We start from the raw sequence: 25894 nt of genomic DNA on the forward strand, positions 1-25894 counted from the left end.
AGGAGAAGAAGATCCCAGATGAGATGGACAGACACAATCATTGGGGTAATGGGAGTAAGTGTGTTGGAATTAGTGAGACTGGATCAGGATAGGGCAGAGTTCACAGCTATTACACATAGGGTCGCTATGAGTTTCAAGTGATGTGATGGTCCATAACAACAACAAATGATGGGTTTCCAAAGGTGTGCTATTTCAAAAGTGGATGGCCAATTCTTTTTCCTAGTCTGACTTACTCTGGATGCTTAGCTATAGAGCAGTATCTGATAGACAAGCATTCTATTCAGAAGAACAGATGAAGGATCTTTCCCCAGTACACAGCTAAAAGATTCAGTGTTGGTCTTCCTTTGTCATGAGCACCGTGGTCCTGTTCCCCACGCAAGAACCCAAAAGCATCCTGCTGCATTTCCTCACCCTGGAAAAAACCCAAGCACCCAGGAATTGATGGAATACCAAGAGATATATTTCAGCAAACAGATGCTGCCTTGAATATGCTCACCAGGTTGTGCAAAGAAATTTGGAGGACAGCTAATTGGCCAACTGACTGAAAGAGATACATATTTATTTCCATTCTGAAGAAAGGTGATCCTTTCTTTAATAGAATATGGAAATTACCAAACTATATCACTATTATCACATGCAAGCCAAATTTTGTTGAAGATTATCCAAAAGTGACTGGAACAATAAACTGACAGAGAACCACCAAAACATCTGCAAAACTCAGATGGATCTTGGTTGAAAGCAGAGAGTACCAGAGGAATGTCTGTGTTTCACTGACTATACAAAGGCATTCAACTGTGTGGATCACAACAAATTGGCTAACCTTGAGAAGAATAGGAATCCCAGAACACCTGATTATGCTTCGGCGAAACCTACACTTGGACCTAGAGGCAGTCATAAAACAGAGCAAGGAAATACTGCATGGTTCAAAATCAGGAAAAGAGTACATCAGGGATGTATCCTGTCTCTACATCTTTTCAAACTGAATGTGAAAAATATTATTCAGGAGGCTGCTCTTTATGAGGAGGAATATGACATCAGATTTGGAGGAAGACTCATCAATAACTTGCATTCTGTGGATGACATAATCTTGCTTACTGAAACCGAGAAGGGCCTGAAGTATCTGCTACATATCAGGGACTGCAGTCTTCAATACGGATTAAAGTTCAACATCAAGAAAACAAAGATTTTCACCACTGGGCCAATTGCAACCACCATGATAACTGGAGAAGAAATTGAGACTATTAACATCTTCAGATTACACAGGTCCATAATAAACAATCTTGGAACCATCAGCCAGGAAATGAAAAGACAAATTGGATTAGGAAAAGTGGCTGTCAGGGACTTCTGGAGAGTGCTGAAGAACAAAGATATCAGTCTAGATACTAAGGTGCACCTGATCCAATCTATAGTCTTCACAATTACTTGTGATGCATGAGGGACCTGGACAATGACTAGAAATGATAGGAGAATTGATGTGTTTTAGTTGTGGAGTTAGAGTACTGAATTTACCATAGACACCAAGAGAACAATTAGACTTGTTCTAGAGGATTAAAACAAGTTGCTCTCTGGAGGCAAGGATTTTGAAGCTCCATCTCACATACCTTGGGCATTTTGCCAGAAAGGACCAGTCCTTGGAGGACATTATATTTGAAAAGGTGAAGGGAAAGACAGGAGAGGAAGACCCTGGATGACATGGATTGACACTGTGATTGTGATAATAGGTACAGGCTTATTTGAGACTGGTTCAGAATAGGACAGAATACAGAGCTACTGTGAAAAGGGTCACCGCAGGAGTCTCAAAGGCACATAAATCAGGCCTTAGAGCTGCTCTCCTTCCCTTTTCCAGAATAACCACCAAAATGAATTATAGGAAGCAGCAGCAGTGGCTCTCTTTGTCTCTATTAGGGCTGAAAAATTGTTCTATCTCAGTTTCCCAAAAGATAACTATTTGTGACTCCAGTCTGCTCCTTTATCTTGTAAAAACCCCACAGCTGTGAACATCCCTTCCCCAATTTCCTTGTAAGACAATTATAAAACCCAAATCTAAGTAGAGGCTGGTCTCTAGAGTAAGTATTTTCCAGTTTTTCCTCAATAAATTATCTTTTTTGGCATTACCTGGGTTTTGTCCTTCCTCAGTGACCTTATTATAACAACAGTAACAACTAACAGGCAAGAGTTCTGGTGTCCTGGTGGGTAAGGCTGCTCCAAGGGAGAAAGATGGGCCATCCCCTCCCAGGCCATTCACAACCTCTGAAACCAATGGAGGGTCAGATGAGTTGGATTTCATTCAAAAGCAATCATTTTATCTAATTTTACCACCTAAACCTGTCTCCTGATATTCAACTATCAAAGATTTAACTATGTGCAAATTTTCCAAATTTATTGGTTACTCAATTAAAATAGCACTTCAGACTGGAGTTAAACACGTTGCCACACACTTTTAAATTGACGACCGTGCTTAGAAACATATTCCCCCCCCCCCTACTTGTTTATGACTGCCATATGAAATTAAGCATCAGTCATATGTTTGGAAGTGAAAATTATCACACACTGACAATTTGCACACTGAATATTTGCGGACATATTCCAAACTGTTAAACATAAAAAATCGCACAAAATACCAATTGATATGTTATCTGGAATGTTACTTTTTTCCCGATGTATTACTGAATAATTAACAAATAAAAGCATTAGTACACTTCGTACGAATTATGTTCCTTTTTAAATTAATTAAAATGTGCAGGACTGCTATAGCCGTCATTTGCAGCAATGTGTTAAACACAACATGTTATATGCTGTCACGTCGCCTATAACGCATAACGACCCTAAACAACAGCCCTAAACCCTGGTCTATCCTGTGCCAATCTTGTCTCTGACACACCTACCCCGTTTACCCCAGGCACTGAATAAATGCATCTCATCGAAGGTCTTTCTCTCGCACTGTTCCTCCACACTCTCAAGCATGATGTCCCTCTCCAAGGACTGGTCCTGGTTTGGAACATGACTAAAGTATGTCAGACGAATCTTCAGAATCCTTGTCTCCAAGGTTCAATCTGGTCTTACCCACTCTAGATAAACCTATTTGTTCTCCTAGCAGTTCATGGTATATTCAATACTCTTCTCCAGCACCACAGCTCAAAGGCATCAGTTTTCCTTCTATCATCCCTAGTCACTGTCCAGCTTTCTGATGCATAACAAGTAATTGTGAAAACCATATCATCATGGATCAGGCACACCTTAGTCTCCAAACTAACATTGTTGCTCTTCAGTACTTTGGAGAGATCTCTGACAGCAGATTTACCCAATGCAAATTGTCTTTTTATTTTCTGGCTGCTGGTATTAAGAGTGTTGATACTGGAGACAAGTAAAATAAAGCTGTTAACAATCTCAATCTCTTCACCATCTACCATGATGCTACCAATTGGCCCAGTAGTGAGAATCTTCATTTTCTTGATGTTTACCTTCAATCTATTTTGAAGGCTGTGGTCCTTGACCTTCTGCAGCAAGCGCTTCAGGTCCTCCTCAGTTTCAGCAAGCAGGGTTGTGTCATCTGCATAACGCAGATCGTTGATGAGTCTTCATCCAATTCTGATGCCACATTTGTCCTCATAGAACCCAGCCTCTCAGATAATCTGTTCTGCGTATGTGCTGTTATGTGCCGTAAAGTCACTTGCGACTCATAGTGACCCTATATACAACAGCCCTGAATTCTGTTCTAGCCTGTGCCAACTTTATTGTCTCCAACACACCTACCCTCATTATGCCAGTTACTGTATAAATTCATCTCATTGATGGTCTCTCTCTTTCTCCATCACTCCACCCTTCCAAGTATGATGTCCCTCTTCAAAGACTGGTCCATCCTTGTAACATGCCCAAAGACAAAGCTTCAGAATCCTTGCTTCCAAGGAGCAGGTCTGCTTCACCCTCTCGAGGATGAATCTGTTTGTTCTCCTGGCAGTGCAAGGTATATTCAAAACTCTTCTCCAACACCACAGCTCAAAGGCATCAATTCTCTTTCTGTCATCCCTAGTCATTGTCTAGCTCTCTGACTCATAGCAAGCAATTGCAAAGACAATGGCCCCTATCAGGTACACCTTAGTCTCCAGACTGAAGTTGTTGCTCTTCTGTACCCTAGTAGGATCCCTGACAGCCAACTTTCCCAATGTAATTAGTCTCTTAATTTCCTGGCTGCTGGTACCAAGAGAGTTGATTGTGGAGCCAAGAAAACGAAAGTTGTTAACAGTCTCAATCTCTTCACCATCAATCATGATGCTGCCAATCAGCCCCGTGGTGAGAATCTTTGTTTTCTTGATGCTGAGCTTCAATCCTTATTGAAAGCTGCGCAGTTCTTGATCTTCTGCAACAAGCACTTCAGGTCCTCCTCAGTTTCAGGAAGCAGGGTTGTGTCATCGGCATATCGCAGATTGCTGATGAGTTTACCTCCAATTCTGATGCCACACTTCTCCTCATATATTATCAGCTTTGAAATAAGTTGAAGTAGAAATAATTCCATTTTGCCAAAATATTCATAACAGGTTTGTGTTACACATCATGTTACTGTCATTAATGTTAGGTGCTGCTGACTTGACTCCAACAATCAGTGACCCTACGTCCAACAGTATGCAGCACTATGCCTCCTGATAATTGCTACGCTTTGTTACAGCCACAGGGTTGGTTTTCCTCACTGAGGCCCTTCCTCTTTTCACTGACCTACCAAACCAAGCATAATCTGCTCCTCCTAGGACTGCTCCGTCTTGATGGCCTGCCCATCACCCAAGAGATAAAATCTCATTGTTCTCACCTCCAAGGAACATTCTTGCTACACTTCTTCCAGGACTCATTCATTCTTCTGGCAGTCAATGGTAGATTGAATATTCTTTGCCAACACAATAATTCAAAATCAATCTTCCTTCAATCCTGATGCCACATTCTTCCTCACAGAGCGCAGCCTTCTCAATGATCTGTTCTACATAAAGATTGAAAAGGTATAGAGACAGGACACATCGCTGATACACTCCTTTCCTGATGATTTAATCATGCAGTGTTTCCTTGCTTTGTTCTCAGGACTGCTTCCTGGTCCAAGTATATAGATTTCACAACAGCATAATTAGGTGTTCTGGGATTTCCATTCTTCTCAAGGTTAGCCACAATTTGTTGTGATCCACACAGTCAAATGCCTTTACATAGTCAATGAAACACAGATAGACATGGTACTCTGCTTTCAGTCAAGATCCAGCTTTTGAATGTATGTGAAAATATTAAATATACTATAGCTGAATATACTATGGTCTTTGCAATTACTTGATTTGCATCAGAGAGCTAGACAATGACTAAGGATGCCAGAAAAAAAATCAATGCCTTTGAGTTGTGGTGCCATAGAGTATTGGAATGCCAACAGAACAAATAGATCTGTCTTAGAGTGGGTAAAACCAAGTTTTTCCTTGGAGGCAAGGATTTTGGAGCTCCATCTCACATACTCTGGGATCAGTCCTTGGAAAGGACATCATGCTTAGAACGGTGGAGGGATAGTGCAGGATAGGAAGACCCCAGAGGAGATGGATTAGCCTATGGTAATGCAGGTAGATGTGTCAGAGGTAACGCTCAAGAATAGGGAGGGATTCAGAGCTATTGTGCATAGAGGCACCATGAGTCATAGGAGAATTGAAGGCACATAACAATATAGCTTTTAGCCTTCAAAGTGACATCTATGTTAACATTTTAAAGAGGTCCTTTTTTTTTTTTTTGCATATTCTCAGCAATTCTAGGAATCAGAGGGGAGTCAAGGAAAATACAGGGCAAAAAACTTTCCAAAACTCCTGAGAACTATAAACTCACATTAAAGCTGAATGAAACTCGGGCACAAGATACATAAAAGAAATTACTTCCAGGTGCACTGTAATTAATCTTCTAAAACCAGTGAGAAAATAGTAAAATAGCTTAAGAAGAAACAGGCACACAACTCATATAGATTGAAGCAAAAATATAGTATGATCCCATTTTATATAAAACGCAAACTAGTCTATGGTGACAGAAATCAGATCAGGAGGCGCCTAGAATGGGAAGAGTAAAGGGAGAAAAGGCAATGTAGCAAAATTATAAATGCACAAGAAGGAAATATGGGGTGATGGACATGCTTAACATAGAGCAAAGACCAGTGGATGATTTTACATAACAGAAATTAATTTCGTCCTAGTTTAGAAATCCGAAAGTCTCCCATCAACGAACGAATGGATAGAGAAGCTGTGGTATATTCACACAATGGAATACTATGCTGCATCGAAAGACAAGGAACTCATGCAATATTATTCAAAATGGTTGACTCTGGAGAACATCATGCTGAGTGAAATATCCCAGTCACAAAAGGACAAATATTACATGGTGCCACTGTTGTAGAACGGGACTGACCGTGGGGTTGGGGAGAGACTGAGTAAGATGGGTTCAATAATGTATACTGTACTGAAACAGAGGAGGGAGAAAACTGTTTAAAAGAGAGGTGATTAGGTATTTTCTGTCATGACAGGAGTCTAGAGCAATGGCTACATGGTGGAGTGGACCTGGGGGAGGGTTTGTAAAACAATGAAAGAATTTTTCTTTTACTTTTCCAAGAGGGTAGTATTCTGGGGGGGGCCTTAGGAGGGGACAAATGTGCAACAATGAACAAATGGAAATCCAAAGCCTCTGTAAATTTTTACTGAAATTAATAAGAAATTTAAACTTTTACAAAATAATTAAGTTAGAAAAAGGATGGCAATGGATTTATAACTGCTCAAGCTAATAACACTATATCGTGGCATGGAGGAGGAATAGTGGAAATGTATCCACATTTACAACATTCCTCTTACCAAAACCATTTGTGGAAAATAGGAACTGCATTGGAACATGTATCTCTGGATTGGAAATGATCATATTGTTAATATTTCTAGCCTTAAGCTTAAAAAATCACAATGTTCAAAATTATTTGTTATACATTTGTTTAAATTTTTCCCTCTTTTAACAACTGGGATCTAGGGGGAAAAGAAAAGACCAGAGAATGGCCAAAATTATTGGGGCAGCTATCGATGCTAGTTTAGGACCTGTGTCAGGAAAAGAAAGTCTTACTCATATACAGTGCCACCCAAAGGTAATAAAGGAGGTCAGAATTGCTTCCACTGTGGAAAGCTGGGCCACTTCAGTAGACAGTGTCACAGACGAGAGCCACAGATAGGCAAGGGAGTAGAGAGGAAGCTCCCACTCACTTGCTTTAAGTGTGGATCTGAAGGACACGTGGCCAAGGGTGGCCTACATCAGGTCCTCATGGCTGGCAGGACTGAACAGGCCCCATCTCCCAGCTGGAAACAAAGGAGGACGCTTCAATGATTTAGATCCTCCCAAAAGAGCTGTGGGTGAGCATTAACATTACTGGTAAGTATATTCGTTTTCTCATGGACACAAGAGCCTACTATCTGGTCCTAAAAGCCTTCTGAGGTCCTAACTCTTCTCACCATATCTTAGTTGTTGGAATTGACGGAAAACCTCATAAACAGTTCCTTACTTCACCTCTGCCTTGCATGCGGACTTCCAAGTTGTAAAACAACCCAGTGGTAGATGGAAGTTGCTCCAGGACTTAAGAACAATAAATGACATAGTTGAACCTCTAAATCTTGTGATTCCTAACCTTTAGACAAAGTGCTAGCCAATAGGCCTTTTATTTTAAGAACTACCTTCCCTCTGTAACTTGATTGGTGCCACTATTAGAACCTCTACCTGAAATATTATTGCTTTTCAATTTTTGACTCATGTACTTTTGTTAGTTAAATCTGTGTCTTCTAGGCTGCAACACTTCCATGATACATCTTCAAGGATATGAACATGCACAGCTAAGCACAATTGATAACAGTGCATCTAAATTCCAAAATCAATCTCCATAATAGTCTATGTGTTTCCTACTGCCAAAGGGGCCCTTTAGAGTAGTGACAGAAGATCTTCACCCTGAAACCTACAGCGTCCCTTTTCAGCAGGAAGTAGCCAAGAGAATATGCCATCCCCTTTTCCTTATGAATCAGGGTGAAGTCTCTCAAGGAGGAATGATAGGTAATGGCAAAGGACACACTGACAAAGGAGATTAATCAGAACTGGATTTGACAAGCATTGTGGCAATTGGACAATTAAAACAGATTTTCAAAGGGGGGGAAAGAAGAATGAACTGGGGAGGAGGGTAGAGAAAATAGTGCAACAATGAATGAATGAAAACCCCAAATCTCTGTAAGTGTTCATTAAAATTAATAAAATTTAATAAAAAAAAAATAATCTGAAAGTCTGAAATCAGGACTCTAGCACCACAAGGGGTTCCTGTCAACTCTGGAGAAAAGATCTTGTCCTTTTTCAGTACGAGACATACTGAAGGTATTCCTGGGTGATGTACCTGAGCTTCAGGTACTCTGTCCTAGACCTATGAAGTTCTTAGTACAGAGCCCAGATCTCAAGTGTGTTCTCCTCTCCTGGCTGTTTTGTTTTTGTTAGGATTCATTAAGTAGAGTATGTATGACTCATAGCGACCCTAGAACAGATCTGAATCCTGTCCAGTGCCATGTTCACAATCTGACATCTTTTAGCCCATTGCCACATTAACTGTCATTTCATCTGGTCATGGGTCCTCTTGTCTTGGGTCCAGAGACTCAATGTTAGACAGCTAACCTAGGACTACTGCCCCATTCAGCCAGAGTCAGGGGTCTACCTCCAAGACTGTGGGAGTCTGGATAGATATGTAATTGGCAGTACTGAGAGAGCTTTTAACCATGGGGCTTGAGCTGTAAAGCTGAAGGGCCTGAAAGCACACTTTTGTTATATACCAAGTCAGAAATGACCCATAGCTGATCTCCAGCAGGTTTTCAGAAGCAGTTAATTGAACTGGAGGAGACTGCCCATCCTCCTGCAGAGAAGCTGATAGATTCAAACTGCACATCTTCAAATTGCAGCACAGCTTCTTACCACTAGTCCACCACACCTTAGAAGCCGGTATTCTGAGAAATTATATCCTATGGCCAAGCGTGAGTTGGGAACTGTTTGGGGTTTTTTTTTAATTTAAACCATAATTGTATTATTCTGTGACGTGTGTAGCTACTGTAACAGAATTTTGAACCCTAGAGAACAGTAGGACTGGTGCTTCAATTACAAGTAGGTGCAGGAGGCTGACAGAACATCAGACCTCATGGAAATTACTTTTGTGCTGTAGATAAACTTGATTGATAGGGACACTTAACCACTGCAGAGTTAATCAAGGTCAGAAATGGCTGTCTGTTTCCATACTAGCCTTGTTCTTTGCACTACCCAAATTTTAAGTGTGCACTGGGGACATTTTCTTAGTGACCATGTTTAGGGAGTAGGCTGACTACAGGCTCACCAGGCAGCTCATCTCTCTTTTGAGGTCTTCTATGAGAAAATACATTTTCAATGAGAATCGAGGGTGAATATTTGAGACACCAATGAGATTAAGTGAATCTACTTAGCTTATTTGAAGAAAGGGCACATCAATTCCTACTCTACCCATATGTCAAAGAGCACACATGAGCTCCCTCATCTTCTATATCTGCTAAAGATCTGTATCATGAAAGACATGCTCTGGAATCCCACTGAGAAAGAGCTGAGCAGACGTTATTCCTGTGAACAATAATTACAGTACCTCTATAAGAAGACATTCAGGAAACATGAAGTTGACTCCAAGAGCCCAAACTAACGTCCAAGGTCAAAAACAATTGTAGGTTCTCCCTTTTCAATCAATGAAAATACAAGATACAGAATAGATGTAAATCTGTAGGTGATTTTGAAAGCTCAGTATTTGTCACTGGGCTGACACAAAGACAAGGGTTAAAAGAGCCTGGCTTTAGAGAGGACTTCTTCCACAGATGGGATCTCTCATGCTCATTAGAATTTGTGCTCTTACTGAAACATTTCCCACAGGAGTAATATCCTAACTTGCCTAATAATCCCCTTAATGAGGAGTATGGCTGTGTGAAATGTGGGTTCCTTTTGCAATGGATGGAGACCCTGGAGAGCACCAGGCCTGGCACTGGATTTATAAGTGGTGTTAAGTAGCATGAGGGTAGGTTGGACCTCTAGGGAAATGGTTTTATCTTCTGGATATTGTTGATGGGGACACTTCCATATTGTGGAGTTAACTAAGGTAAATACTTGTCTGTCCCCATATTGACCTAGTTCTTTGCACTACCAACATTTAAGGAGTGCACTGGAGACATACTCATAGTGATCACATTTAGGGAGGAGATCCGGCTACATGCTCACCATGGAGCTCAACTTTCTTCTGTGAGAAAACCCATTTTCAATATGAATCAACATTTCAGATACAAGTGAAATAACAAGTGGATCTACTTAGTTTATTTGAAGATAGGGCACATCAAGTTCACATTGTACCCACAAGTATGAGCACACATGAGCATCTTAGTCCTTTTTATCTGCTTGAGCTCTATATCAGCAAGACATGCTCTGGAATCCTTCTGATAAAGAGCTGAGCTGATGTTATTACTAAGAATAGTAATTATAGCTTCTCTGTTAGAAGACATGAATAAAGCATGATATTCACTCCAACTGCTCAATTTAATTTTCAAATTCAAAAGCAACTGCAAATTATCCCTTTTCAATCCATGAAATCTTGCAGGTGATTTCAAAAGCTCAAAATTTGCATCCTCACAGACTCAGACAAGGGCTAAGGATCTGGCTGTGTAGAGGACTTCTTTCTCAAGTGGGATCTCTGATGTCTGTGAAAACTTCAGCTCCCATTGATACTTTTCCCAAAGCAGGAAGATTTATAAGGTTTATCTAGTAAGTATATGGACTCTCTGATGTCTAATTAAGCTGGACTTATATAATTCTTTTAACAGACAGGACATATATAACATTCCTCTCCTGTGTGGACTCTGTGGTGTCTAAAAAAGCTTAAGCTGTCAATGAAACTTTTCTGAGACATTTGTAGCGTTTCTCTCCTGTGTGTGCCTGCTAGTGTCTATTAAAATGACACCTCTGAATGAAACTCTTTTCACAGAGAGAACAGTTAACAGTTTCTCTCCCTTGTGGACTTGCAGATGTCTATTAAATATGGATCTCTCAAAGAAACTCTAGACAGAACATAGTTTTAGGGTTTCTCCCCTGTGTGAATTTGCTGGTGTCTATTTAAGGAGGACCTGTCACCAAATCTCTTTTCACAGACAGGACATTTATAGGGTTTCTCTCCTGTGTGGACTCGCTGATGTATATTTAAGGTGCATCTGTGGCGAAAACTTTTTTCACAGAAAGGACATTTATAGGGCTTCTCTCCTGTGTGGACACGATGATGGACAGTAAAGCTGGACAGCTGAGTGAAACTCTTATCACAGAGAGGGCATTTATAGGGCTTCTCTCCTGTGTGGATCCTGTTGTGCATATTTAAGGTGTATTTGTGGCCAAAAGTTTTTTCACAGTGAAGACATTTATATGGCTTCTCTCCTGTGTGTACGCGATGGTGTCTATTAAATTGGGACCTGTGTAGGAAACTCTTTTCACAGACAGGACATTTATATGACTTCTCTCCTGTGTGGACCTGATAGTGTACATTAAAGTGGGCCATATGAGTGAAACTCTTTTCACAGAGAGGACATTTATAGGGCTTCTCTCCTGTATGGACCAGGTGGTGTCCATTTAAGGTGGATCTACTGCCAAACCTTTTCTCGTAGAGAGGACGCTTACACACTTTCTCTGTTGTGTGGATTTTCTCATGGCGACGTAATCCAGAAATGTCCCTGAAGCCTTTCCCACAGTGCTCACAATTGCAAGTCTTCTCCCTTGTGTGGATTCTCTGATGCTTTAAAAAGTCTGAATTCTGTTGAAAGGCTTTCTTGCAAGTGTGGCACTGAAAATACATCTTTGCAGTATGAGTTCTCTGGTGAAACACAAGCTGAGAATTCCTAGAGAAGGTTTTCCCACACTCTCTGCATGTGAAGAGCTTCTGGGTTGTCTGATGTCTCAACTGGTCCTTCTTGGGGGCCTCTTGTTTCTGCTTGAGCAACTGCCCAGACAGACCTCTTAGGTGAGAATCAGGCAAATAATGGTTCAACTGTTTCCCAGAAACATTTTCCTGAGAAGAGAGTGGCTCCTGTTTCTCTTCAACTTGGAGGTGTCCCTGTGCCTTAGGGAGATAATCTACTCTTCCAAACCATCTTTGTTCATCCTCACCAAAGAAGTCACTCAAAGAATCCTGAGGAGGGGCGTCTCCTGAGATGTGACAAGGGGCATCTGATGGCTCCTGGTCGCAATAGGTTTCTAAGTTGAGGTTCTTTTGGGCATTCTCTTGTCTGTCTCCTAAAAGAAGAAAGATATACAATATTGCAGTAAATTTTACCCTGTTTTTTCCTTAATATGACAAGTAAAGAGCATCATAAAAAAAAGGGCTGATTTTACCAAGAGGCCATTAATCAGCAAGGTCGTAAATAACATCACCCTTTCTAATGGCAGGGCACTAAATTCAGGTGCCTGCATTCCAGATTAAATTCCACTCATGAGGGAAAGAAAATTTTGCAGAAACAAATAAGGGCTCATTGGAATTTTATTGGTTCCTCCACAATTAAATAGCATAGATTTATTATGAGACAGAGGGGGGAAATTGCCTAATTAAACGTACTGATTTTGTTCTTATTAAATGATTGGTCTTATTTAGTTACGTATTACAGAGAAATACCATTAAGCAATTTTTGAAGAGGCACAATATATGCAGAACAAAATCAAAATCACCCTCAATCACATGCTAGTGAGAAACTATTAGTACCATTTGCTTCCTCTCTTTTTTTCAAAAGACTACAACTGTTCTTTTCTCACACAATACTGGAGATTTTGGAAAAATACAGTTCTTTGTCAAGCTTGAATCAAAGAGTAAATAGGTCACTTATAAGTTTTATAGACATTCTTCCATTCACATATAATCAAACAGTTAAACAAACGCTTTAGTTTCTCACTTTACAATTTGAAGGTTTACTATCATGAAGCTACTGCAGAAAAGTGAATATGTTGGTGTCTGGCTTAATCTAGCATTCATATCTATTATTAAGTCCCAGAAAACATTAAACATATTTCTGTCCTAACTTTGGTGTTGGTTACTATCACTACACAGAGATGTATACTTGCAATTTCTGTGTTGGCAGTAGAATGCCTTGTCTGTTCTGTTGTTCCCAGGGAGCTAAAGAAGCAAATGACCTTTCTTTTCTGAGTATCAAGGTCTTTCAAGGCTAATACTAAGAACAAGGCCTTAACTTTCTAATGCAAACATTTTCTTTTAAATGGCAAAGGTGTTTTCTCTTGTCTTAAAGGAGAAATATTATTAAATATTATTTTGTAAGGGTTGAATAATCATTCATCATGGACGTATACTACATATAATTTTGTATGAATTCTCTCACTGTACAAAACTAATTTCTTAAGTTTTCACTGGTATAAATACTGGTATGCTTTCTTTATCAGTCTTTCTCTGCATTTCTGATCAATACCTTAAGGACCTGACCCTCCTGGCAATAAGCCCAAAGTATGCGAGGGATGAAGGAAAAATGAAGTTTACATATATTACGTAACATGGATCAACCATTAAATCAGTGCAGTAAGAAAAATAAGTCAATCACAAAAGGATAAATATTGACTCTCAACTCACTGATGTCAAGATGAAACTGACTCACAGCTGATCCTCCAGGAAGTTTCCAAGGATGTAAATCATAGGAAAGGATACTGACTACCTTTCTCCTGAGGATCCACTGGAAAATTCAAACCATCATAACTCTCTAGACAAAACACCACCAACGCTCAAATATTTCAAATCTCACTAATATGAGCAATCTTTGTTGCTGTTCAATGCTGTCAAGTTGCATATGACTCACAGAACCTTGTGAACAACAAGACTTGCATCCTGACCTATCATGTGCCATCCTGATCATTTCTCATACATTTGAGACCACTGTGGCAGCCATGATGTCAAACCATCTTGTTAGGGGTCTGTCTTCCTCTCTTTTGCTGACAGTCCACCTTTTCCACCATGATATCCCTTTCCAAAGAATAGCCTCTCCTAGTAACATGTCCAAAGATGAAGACGAAGCTTCACCACTCTTGTTTCCAAGGAGCATTGTGGCTGCACTTTTTCCAAGCTCTATCTGTTTGTTTTTTGGGTAGTACAAGGACTATTCAGTGGTAAAGAGCTGTACTTGGCATTCAAAGGCACTTGGATCAATGAACTGTTACTGCTGTGGTGTACCATGGTGTGAGAAATGTTCTGTAGCTAACCTCTGGTGGGTTTTCAAAGGCAGCAAATTTCATGAAACGAGATGCCCATCCTTCTCCCATGAAGCAATTGGTGGATTCAAGCCATGTGCTTTTGAAACTGTGGGTAGTTTCTTACCAACGGACCACCACAGTTTCCTATGAACTATCCAGGACAGGCAATTACATAGAGATCAAACTTCAGGAGTGATTTCCAGGGACAGGGGAAGGAGAGGACACAGCAATCATTTTTGTAAGCACTGAGTTTCTCTTGATGGCGACAGGAAACATAGCAACAGATTTTGATGACAGTTGCACAACAGCATTCATGTAATGATGCCACAAAATGTACAAATGAAAATATTATGCTGGGAAATGTTAAATTACATAGTTATACAAGAATAACAAAATATATTAACATGTATATGTTCATACACAAATATATGTAACTGAAATTTCCTAAAATATCCATATCTACCCCTAATGATTTTGTGGCATTTTGCTATGCACCTGCGCACTAGTCAATGAATAAGGATAACAGAAGAATTCATGCCTTTAGGTTTGATGTTGGAGAAGATTACTGAACATCCAATGACCTGACAAAAGAACAAATATGTCTCAGAGAAAGTATAGCCAGAGTGCTTCTCAGAAGCAAAGATGATAAAGTTTCATCTCATATTGTTGTTGTTATGTGCTGTTGAGTCATTTGTGACTCATAGCGACCCTATGTACAACAGCCCTAAACCCTGCTCTATCCTGTGCCAATCACACTGTCTCTGACACACCCATCCCGATTACCCCAGTCACTGAATCAATCCACCTCATAGAGGGTCTTCCCCTCCGGCACTATCCCTCCACCCTCCCAAGCAAGATGTCCCTCTCCAAGGATCTGTCTCTCCTTACAACATGTCCAAAGTATGTCAGATGAAGTCCCAGAATCCTTGCTTCCAAGGAGTAGTCTGGTTTAACCCTCTCCAGGTATACTGCTAGGACAGGCTATTCTTTGGAGAGGGACATGAAGCTTGCAAAAGAAGGCGGTCAGTAAAAGAGAAGATACTCAACCAGGTGGATTGACACAATGACTGCCAAAATGGGCTCCAGTGTGTTAGGAAGTATGAAGATAGCCCAGGAAATCACAGGGTTCAGATCTATTGTTCATCAGGTTGTTATGGATCGTACTCAATTCAAGAGCACGTAATAACAACAATCACCACTACTTTTGAGTTATTCTGGTATCTTCTCTTATCCATTCATTGTCTTATAAGATAAGCTGCCTATAGTAAAATTATCTCCTTAACCTCAAAGGGAAGTTAAAATACAGCTAGAAAAATGCTTCTTTAAAGCTGTCCAAAAATCCCCCTTATTGCTGTCAAGTTTTCTGGATCCCAGTGGACAGAAAGAACAGTTTGTCATACAATTTCTAGTCATGATTTTTTTCTTTTTCCATGGCACTAAAGTTGATGGTATAAAGAAATTAATATTCCACCAGATACTCTGCTGGAGAAGGAGGGGCTATCTCCTCCTGTGCCAGTCAGATCTGAAGCGATGATAAAACAACAACAAAATGAAATTAATATTGTATGTCTATATATCTTTAGGAGCATCAGGATAAAACAGTCAGCCCTACTAATTTTAATTGCCTATTTTTCTGAAGTAGACCATCAGGCCTTTATCCTGAAGTGTCTCTGGATACTCACATACTTTGGGCATATTGCTAGGAGGTGTTATGCCTTGGAGAGTGACATCATGCTTGGAAAGTTAGAAGGTCAATTAAAGACAAGAATACCCATAATGGGATGTACTGACACAGTGATGGCAGAAAAAGGCTCAGGTGTGTCAGGGATAATGAGGATGAGCAGAAAAGTACAGGGTTCAGATCTGTTTTTTATAGGGTTGCTATGAGTTGTACTTGATTCAACAGGCCCTAACAACAACAACAAGCACTGCCTCTGGAGAGACTGGAAGAAGCACTTGCTGCTTAGTAGCTAATGCAAAGGTTGGACAGTTGGGTTGTTCAGAACTGTAATGTTTAATAAAGTGCATAGAAGGCAAAGGGTGTGATACTTTACAACAGATCAAGTTCAGGTTTCTTACCCAGTATCAAAATGTTTCATTTATATGAAGCATTTCTTGTTTCTACTACTTACTGGAAAGAAACTGACATTAGAAGGTATCATGATTGGAGAAAAACCCATCAACAACATCCATTACACAGATGACACAATCGTACTTATAGAAAGTGAAGAACATTTCAAACACTTATTACAGAATACCTATGGATTTAATAATTGATAGACTCAACATCGAAACTTTAAAAGGATTGGATCACAACATCAAGAAAATAAAAATCTGGACCAACAGAAAAGGATAACACTGAAGAATGAGACCTTTTAAAGATTTAGTCCCTGTGTACATCAAAAAATAATTCCAAGAGGATGAAAAGAAATCCTGCTGATGGAAAAAACCATGTGGTAATGATGTCTCAAACAAATGCCTCACAACAAAAATTTATAGAATATAACAAAACGTCCACAAGAAAAAAAAAACTAATAATACAAATACAAAATGGGCAGATACGAAAGACCTTTTACAGATGAAGATATTTGGTGGGCCAACAGACACATGAAGAAAACCTCAAAATCACTAGCAATAAGAGAGATGCAAAGCAAAACCACAATGAGATATCATTTCACTCCAACTGCAGTGGCAAAGTTTAACAGGACAGCAAGCAATAAATGTTGGAGAGGATGTGGAAAGACTGGAACTCTCATACACTGTTGGTGGGATTGAAAAATAGTACAACCACTCTGGAAGGCAGTTTGGCATTTTCTCAAAAATCTGAATATAGAGATTCCTTATGAACCCGCTATTCCACTGCTAGGAATATACCTCGAGGAAAAAGAACTGAGACAGAAACGGAAATTTTTACACACACATTCATAACATTATTAACAAAAGCAAGAATATGGAACAGGTCAAATGTACATCAACAAATGACTGGATTGAGAAACTGTGGTACATTCACAGGATTTAACTACACAGCACTCAGAAGCAAAGATTTTTAAAACTACTATATAATATGGGTGAGGCTAAAGAGCATTATACTGAGTGAAGTAATTCAGGAGCATAAGAACAAATACTGTGCAAGATCATTATTGTAAAATCAGAAGGATAATCAGTAAGACATACACAGACATACAAAGAGAGAAGGAGGAGAAAGGTAAACTGAAGGCAGGAAGGGGATAAAATCATGAAGTCCCAATTTTGGTGGGTGGATGGAGAAGCGAATTAAAAAAAAAAAGCACAACAAAAATGTACACATATGAAACATAATGTAAACAAATTAATGTATGATAACCAATTAAAAAACCAAACAGTACTTATCACTGAATGAACTGGAAACATCATGACAGATGAACAAAATATTGGAGTTATCTAGGCTTTAACTTTATTTAAATCCACAATCAACATACATGGTAGCAGCAGTCAAGAAATCAAGACACACTGCATTAGGAAAATCTGCTGTCAAGGACTTTACCAAAGTGTTAAAGAACAAAAGCATCATTTTTATGACTACGGTGTCCCTGATTCAAGTGACAGACTTGTCAATTTCAATTGGTTCCTATGATCTGAAAGTTAGACAGTGAATACAGAAGACCAAAGAAGAATCATTGCCTTGAACTGTTGTGCTGGTGAAGGGTACTGAGTATCCCATGAACTCCTAAAAATCAGTCTTCCTTTCTTAGAGGATGTACAAACAGGTAGCTCTTTATTGGCAAGGATGGAGAAACTTCATTTCATATATATTGGACATGATATCCAGAGGGACCTGCTGTTGTTATTGTTATGTGCCTTAGAGTCATTTGCAACTGCAAGCAACCCTATTTACAAAAGCTCTATCTTGAGCCAGCCTCATTGTCTTTGAAACACCTACCCCATTACCCTAGTCACTGAGTCAACTCATCTCATCCAGGGTTCTCAACTCTCTTGCACTATCCGTCCACCTTTCCAAGCATGATGTCCCTCTCCAAGGACTGGTCCCTCCTTGCAACATGCCCAAGGTATGTCAGATGAGTCTTAAAATCTTTGCCTCCAAAGAGCAACTTGGCTTCACCCTCTCCAGGAAAAACCTTTTTATTCTACTAGCAGTCAACAGTATATTTAATACTCTTCTCCAGCACCACAGCTGAAGGGCATCTATTCTTCTATCATTCTTAGTCTTTGTCCAGCTCTCTGAAACATAGTAAAAAAATTCAAAGACCATGGTCTGGATCAGGTGCACCTTAGACTGACATTGTTGCTCTTCAGTACTCTGGAGAAATCGCTGACTGCAGATTTCCCCAATGCACTTTATCTTCTGATTTCCTGACTGCTGGACCCAAGTGTGCTGACTGTGAAGCCAAGCAAACTAAAGCTGTTATCAATCTCAATCTCTTCACCGCCTATCAACTGGCCCAGTGGTCAGGATCTTTATTTTCTTGATGTTTAGCTCCAATTCATACTGAAGGCTGCAGTCCTTGACCTCACAGAGCAAATGCCTCAGGAATTCCTCAGTTTTGGCAAGCAAAGATAGTCCTTGGGGAAAAAATATCATGTTAGGAAAGGTGAAGGCCCAGTTTAAGAGATGATGACCATCAAGTAGATGAAAGGGCACAGTGCCTGTAAAACTGGCTGGAGCATGCTGCAGCTTCTGATGACTGCACAAGTTAGGGCAATGTTCAGATCTGTGCTTCACAGATCTATATGAGTTGTATGTCCACTCTAAAGCACATAACAACTACAACAACAATGTTGAAAGAAAGTTAGAGACTAGAGAAACCTCTTTTTCTACTTATTGCTTTGCTTTATTACATATAGAATGAGGTGGTTACTATTCATTTTAACCAGACTTTGAGAAGACTACTATAAACTATCTTGCCAGTAAGGACAATGATGGACATTATATAACTTTTTAACGGAATTTTACGTGTGTATCTGTCTCAATCTTAAATCTCACTGGAAAAAAGGAATCACAATTTAAAAAAAAAAAGCTGAAGAGAGAAGATGTATGTGAACCTATTGTTCAATTGTCCAATACATATGTGAACAGATCTAGAAGCAGTAATGAAGAGATCCACACTCAATATTACATCTGAGCTGATTCATCCATGGCTAGTTATAACGAAGGAGTGGAAACCAAAGGGTAACCACGTCAACCACCACATTAGCCTTAACAAGGGAAGGCCAGTAATATCCAAGGACCAATGGACGCTGACTCCCCACTGCAGGTGGGTGCCGGGATCTTCTCAGTGGCATCAAGGGAGAGTCCTGCCAGCTGTTCCCCATACTCTGCTGAATTAGCTGGGTCAGGTTTGGGACTGGCAGTGCCTGGCACAGAGAGATATCAGTTTGTGACCCTGTGTGAGCAGGGACAACGGGGAGAGCAATCTTGTCTTCCAAAGGATTCTCCAGACAAACATGAAAGAAACCATGTAGGCCCTGGATAGGACACTTATCTGAGAAGGACATGGGCCTGCCAGACTTGTACTCACAAGATACCAGGATATATGCTGAAAAGGAGGGAAAGCAGAGTTTGCGATGGTGGACAGAGGATTTTGTAGACCACCAGTGAGGTTGGGTCTAGAGTCATGACTGAAGCCCATTCTCCTTTGGGAAAGGCAGTGTGGTCCAGTGGAAAAGAGCAGACTCTAAGCTGGCTACACTGAGTTTCATCTTGACTTAGTACTTAGGAGGCATATGACACAGAACTAGTTATCGACCTGACTGATCATATTCAATATGGGATATCATCTCTACTTCACAGGCCTGACATGGAAATAAAAGAATTCTTGCATGCAGTGCTCCCGTTAAGAGTTCTAAGAATTGAATGCAAAGACATTCTTGCTATATCTCTGCTAGCTTCCCCTCCCCCTAGTTCCCAAGTGTGTTCCTAATGATTTTCCATCCTGAGAACTTCAGACTGAACTTGTGTCTAAAAAAGAATATTTAAACATCGACTAAAAATATCCCTTTCCACTTGGTAAGCCATGACCTTACCTCCTGACACCATTTTCCCATAGTTCTCCAGCATTAGGTTCCAGTAATGCTCCTTCTCAGGAGTATCTAGGTGTTTCCACTGCTCCTAGAAAAAAATACAATGTTATGGCCTTAAACATGGCTCCAAAAGAAGGTATGTAATCCTGCCTAGAGGAAAAGTGAGAAGGAATGAAGGTGCCAAAGAAGTCTAAAAGCACAAGATCTGAGAAACCTAAGGAGAGAGACTAATGGAAGAAGAGGCTGAGAGTAAAACTATAATCCCTACTGCAGCATTTCTTGCTCTGAGTAGAAAACATTAAAGATTTAACTTCTATGTGTATGTCTGAAGTCATATGATTCTAAGGATCCACTCTTTCTGTTAATGGATATGTTTTTCAATCTCTCCACATTTTTTTCACTCTCCAAATTACTTCATCTAAGAATCTGACATTCTCAATATTGAATGAAATCTAGAAATTCCAAGGTATAAAGAAATGAAAAAGGAATTTTTTTGCCAGTGCCAAATTGCAAAACAGAAGGAATCAACAACACAGAAGTTGACTGTGTTTCAGCGCCATCCAGAGACAAGACTGGTGTCTTCAGAGAAAGGGTAATTCTCTTTATAATTCTGAGTTTAAGATGTAATACTCATTGAATGGATGAGTTGTCAGGAGTAAGGGAGTCTCACATGTCATTTAAAGGAAAATTCTCTGGTGGCTTGTTGTTGATTGCTGTAAAGATAAGCACTATTCATAGCCACCCTATGAACAAAAGACCTGAAGCCTTTCTATACTATTTTAATTTCTAAAAGTTTTAAGAGTTTCCGTAAGCATGTTGTTTACGAAGTGGATGCCACTTTTGCATGGTGATGAGGAACTGTACTGCCAAACCAAAGGTCACAAATTCAAATCTACTTGCTGTTCTGTAGGAGGAAGGTGGGCAGCCTCTTCCCATTTGATTTACTGATTCTGAAAACCCACTGGAGGGTTAACTATGAGTCAGTTCCAACTAGACAGTTCATAACAAGAGATGGAAGTAAAGGGAGCTCTGGTGGCCCACTCTATACAGACTGTGCTGCCAAGGCAGAGGTGGTGCCTCTGTGGTGTTTCACATTCACAGCTGGCTCCGCAGGACAGAGAGGTAGTCTCCTCTCATGTGATTTAGATTTTCCAAAATCTTGCTGGAGAGTCAGCTATGAATCTGTTTTGACTTGACAACAATGAGTTTGAATATTGAACTGTGCATAACGAAAGACCCAAAAGAGGAAGTCCTACTGCCTTGTGGTTCTATGACCTTCAGTAAGTTAAGATTTTCTGAGCCTTAGTTTTCACCTAAATTCTCATCAAGAATGGGAAAAATTAAGACCAGGTTTACAGATCCCTCATAATCTGCTTTAAGAAACACTTACTTTTAATTTAAAGTATTCATCAAGTTACTGTTATTATCAGTAGAGCCCATTACATCTGATAGAAATTCTATGATTAGGAGGGAGTTAAGGAAATAGTTTTAAGAAATAAAGGCAAAAATATTTTCCAAATCTCTTCAGAATAATTTCACAACCAAGCTGAATGAATTCCAGTCAGAAGATACACTTGAAATTACTTCCAAGTACACTGCAATCAATCTTTTAATATCAGGCAGAAACTGGGAAAACAGGTAAAGGAAGGAAAACACGTGATGTGCAAAATAAAGAGAAAATATGGTATGATTTCATTTTATATAAAATTCTAGAAAATACAAATAAATCTATAATGACAAATCAGATCAGAAGCTGCCCAAAATGGGAAGAAAAAGGGCAGCAAAAAGGAAGAGACAGGGAAAGTAAATGCATTAGGAGGACATGTACAGATGATGGATAAGCTTATCACATTTAGAGCAAAGATCAGTGGGTGACTTTAAGAATAGAAATTGATTTGAGAACAATCCAGTTGATGGTTATACGGTCTCAATACCATTACTTAGAGACTGAAGAAGAAAGCGCTCATGATTGAGCTAGGGTGCAGAAGAAGGGGGGAATGAGCGACTCCATTTTGTAACCAATACATCATTTTAAAAAACTGAAAGCGTTGGGGGAAGGGGGAAAAGAGCCCCCACCCAAACATCAGCCAATTCTGTATCACCCTGTTTTCGCGCCCTTCCTTTGAACCAGCCAATCCTGTATCGCCCTGTTTTCGCGTGCTTTCCCCTTTAAATAGGTGGGAAAGCCCAGAATCGGGGCCGCGCCATTTTCCCTGCTGTATCAGCATAGTTTGAGCGAGGCCCGGATTCGAATCTGAAATAAATTCCCTCTTGCCCTTGCATCGGTGTCGGCTCCTTGGTGACTTGGGGGGGAAACTGGATTTGGGGCACAACAGATTCTCTCCCAGTTTAAAATGCCAGAAGTCCAAATTCAGGGCACCAGCTCCATAAGATGGTTTCCCCCTGTCTGTCAGCCAAACATTCCTTGGTGATGTACCGTGTCTTGGCCACTCTTTACCCTAGGCATAGGAGGATCTCAGCACAGGACCCAGATCTAAAGTATACTGTCATCTCCTAGCTGTTTGTTTTTGGTGTTAGTAAAGTTCTCCTACTCTAACTTCCTTTCATCTCTCACATGAGTGGGTTCAAGAAAAGATTTGTCTCATCACAAGTCTTTTCTACCTTTGTTCAGGACCTAGATTCCCTGATTCTAAAGGGCAATTAGAAAAACTGAAATTTGTGCTGCTAAAATTCAAATTTCACTTCATGTTTTTTTGTTCATGTTATCCTGGCGAGGGCCGCTTCCCCACTGCAGTTCTGAGAATGCAATCATTTTGGTCTTCCTAACCAGCAGTCAGGAAATCAAAAGACAAACTGAAATGGGGAAGCCTAATGTCAGGAACTTCTCCAAAGTGCTAAAGAGCAATAATGTCAGTCTAAACACTAAGGTGTACCTGATCCAGGCCACTGTCTTCGCAGTCACTTGCTATGCATCAGAGAGCTGGACAATGATAAAAGAAAAACTGTTATCTTTGATATGTGGTTCTGGAGAAGAATATTGAACATACCATGGACTGTCGAGAGAAGGAACAGGTCTGTCTTGGAGAGAGTGAAACCAAGTTTCTCCTTAGAGACAAGGATTGTGAAACTCTGTCTCATATACTTTGGGCACGTGGCCAGGAGGGACCAGCTCTTGGAAAACAGTTAAGGGACAGCACAGGAGAGGAAGACCCTGGATGAGAAGAATTGACAAGGTAACTGGGGCAATAGGATTAGGTGTGTTGGAGTCAGTGAGACTGACTCAGGACAGGGCAGAGTTCAGGGCTATGAGTCACAGGCGACTCAACCGCACAATAAAAGCAATTACTGGAGAATGCTCAAAACTGGTTCAGAGGCAAAAAGGTAGAGAAACCTGGCTCACCTGAGAAGGTGCTTGGAGAAGTGAGCCTCCTGAGTCCTGGTCGCTGATGAGCCTTTCCTCCAGTTGGGGAAGAAGCTGGGGAGCAGTCATCACTGAAGTGAGAAACAGGAAGTTTTAAGACTCTAGATGCCCTCTTCAGTCACTCGACAGAGGGTACTGATTTACAAAAAAACAACACACACACACACACACACACACACACACACACACACACACACACACACTCCCAAACACAACATAGAAACACTGGCAACTTAGAAGTGGTATTTCCATTCATAACTTCAATATCTGTACTTGTATCACTAACAAAGTCCAAATCCCTGTAACATGCCAAAGACCATCACCCATATATTCTCTCCCCACTCTTTTAAAGTCCCAAATTAGATTGGTCTAATGCAGAAATAAACTGGTTGAAAAGGCAGATATAAAAATTCCTAATCGGAGTGACTTGTAAACTTCAACCTTGTTCCTAAACTTTCGTTGGACACCACAATCTGAATACACTTTCAACTCAGACAGCCAGGACCCTAATTTTCACTGAGAAGTCCCCAACACCAACATGAATAAGAACTGGCCTTCATCTAATCCCAGCTCAGTGTCAGCTTCCTCTTTGATGATGTGGCTCAATTGCTCCTCAGGCTGTGAGGTGGAATTCTGAAGTCCCAGCTCCTGAGGCACCACTTCAAGACTGGCCTCTGCCTCCTTCACTTGGCAGCTTGCAGATTCCACCTCCTCAGGTGAGCTTTCCTGTCCCAGAACCTGGCTGCTGATCTAAAGACAATTTATTATAAGTCACTATAGGATGCTGAGTTAGGATTCTTGAAATCATCGTGAAGTCCAATTTCTACAACAGATTACAGGACAGTCCTTAGTGAACAGGTAACACAGAAAAGACAGTCATCTTCATTTTTCAGTCAGCAGGTATTCCAGGTATTGATTGAAATATGACACAGAGGCCAACTGTTGACCCTGAACCAGGCCTGCAATACCTTCAAGGCAGGCCTCTAATAAAGGGTTTCAATTGTAAAGTCTGTACCAATTAGAACTTAACCAAATGGAAACATCGGAGGGTTCTATTAGAAGGGAACCAAAGATTGTACCTTCAATTCCTAATAGCTAGAGTATGTAAAGTCATTAACACACAAAGGCAAAGAAAATAAAACAGCTCTGGAAGGGTTCATGGCAACTCACTGCAACACCATGAGCAGAGTAACTGCTCAGGGTTTTCTTGGCAATAATCTTTATGAAAAGTAGATAAGAAGGTCTTTCTTTTAATGGTGTCACTTGGTGGATTCAAAGTACCACCCTCTGGTTAACAGTAGGATATAAATCATTTATACCAACCAGGCACCTGACAGGCACACAGAATCGTAGATGAGGCAAATGAACACCTCAACAGGACCCTAGATCCCAATACCCTCTGCTTACCCACTGCCACAGTCTCTGTGGATCACCTTTCAAGCTCTCCACTAGCGTCACAGCCTCCTCTCCACTGCTGGGATGCTGTGTGCGCACCCACATCTGGATCTCCCCAGGCAGGATGGTCAGGAACTGCTCCAACATGAGGAGCTCTAGGATCTGCTCTTTGCTGTGAAGCTCTGGCTGCAGCCACTGGAAACAGAGCTTCCGAAGTTGCCTCAGGGTCTCGAGGGGCCCAGACAGCACCTGGTATTGAAAGCATCTGAAAAGCTGCCGGGCAGCTTCAGGGCTGGTGAGTTCCCCTGGAGGGGCAGTAGCTGCTTTAGGGAGAGGGGAGTCCTCTGCCTTTGTCAGTAGTGGCACATGGACCAGGGCCTGTCCCAGCTCCAATGACATCATCTAGTTTGTCAAGTTCTTTCACTTGAGTAAAGTCCTTCTGGATGGAAGGGTGCTCTAGGGAGAAACAAAGTCTTCACACAGCCTCCTGCAGGGATACCAGGAAAGAATGGAGTTCCAGTGATGCAGAAAGAACAACATGATTCTATAAACAAATTCACATGAGAAGCCTTGGACTCAACCATAATCTATCCAACTACCCAATAGATTAATAAAAAGAAAAATAGTTGATACTGAGATGGCTCCAACTCAGGTGGACAACGTTTCTCAGAGTGGAATTGTGCTCCACAGTGCTGTCCATGGTTACTCAGAAGTAACCAATGGATCTTTCTCTCAAGACATTACTTGATACATTCAACTGCCCACCTGTAAGTCAACAGCAGAGGACTTTAAATGTTTACACAACCCAGTGGCCCAAAACAT

At 40.6% G+C, this 25894-nt stretch overlaps 1 protein-coding gene across 1 annotated transcript; it reads right to left on the reverse strand.

Annotated features, from left to right (window-relative positions):
* Window positions 1-11125: 11125 nt before the first annotated feature.
* On the reverse strand, window positions 11126-25474 carry LOC102844731 (zinc finger protein 18-like). Its single transcript, XM_006900511.1, has 7 exons — window positions 25085-25474; window positions 24232-24427; window positions 23657-23748; window positions 20299-20383; window positions 19504-19629; window positions 11720-12327; window positions 11126-11551 (listed from the first exon to the last, which is right to left on the reverse strand). Exons 1-7 carry the CDS (start codon window positions 25472-25474, stop codon window positions 11126-11128), a joined length of 1923 nt encoding a protein of 640 aa, XP_006900573.1.
* Between the last annotated feature and the right edge of the window lie 420 nt (window positions 25475-25894).

The sequence above is a fragment of the Elephantulus edwardii genome, unplaced genomic scaffold (assembly GCF_000299155.1).
Source record: "Elephantulus edwardii isolate Elephantulus edwardi_28Jun2011 unplaced genomic scaffold, EleEdw1.0 scaffold00286, whole genome shotgun sequence".
NCBI lineage: Eukaryota > Metazoa > Chordata > Mammalia > Macroscelidea > Macroscelididae > Elephantulus > Elephantulus edwardii.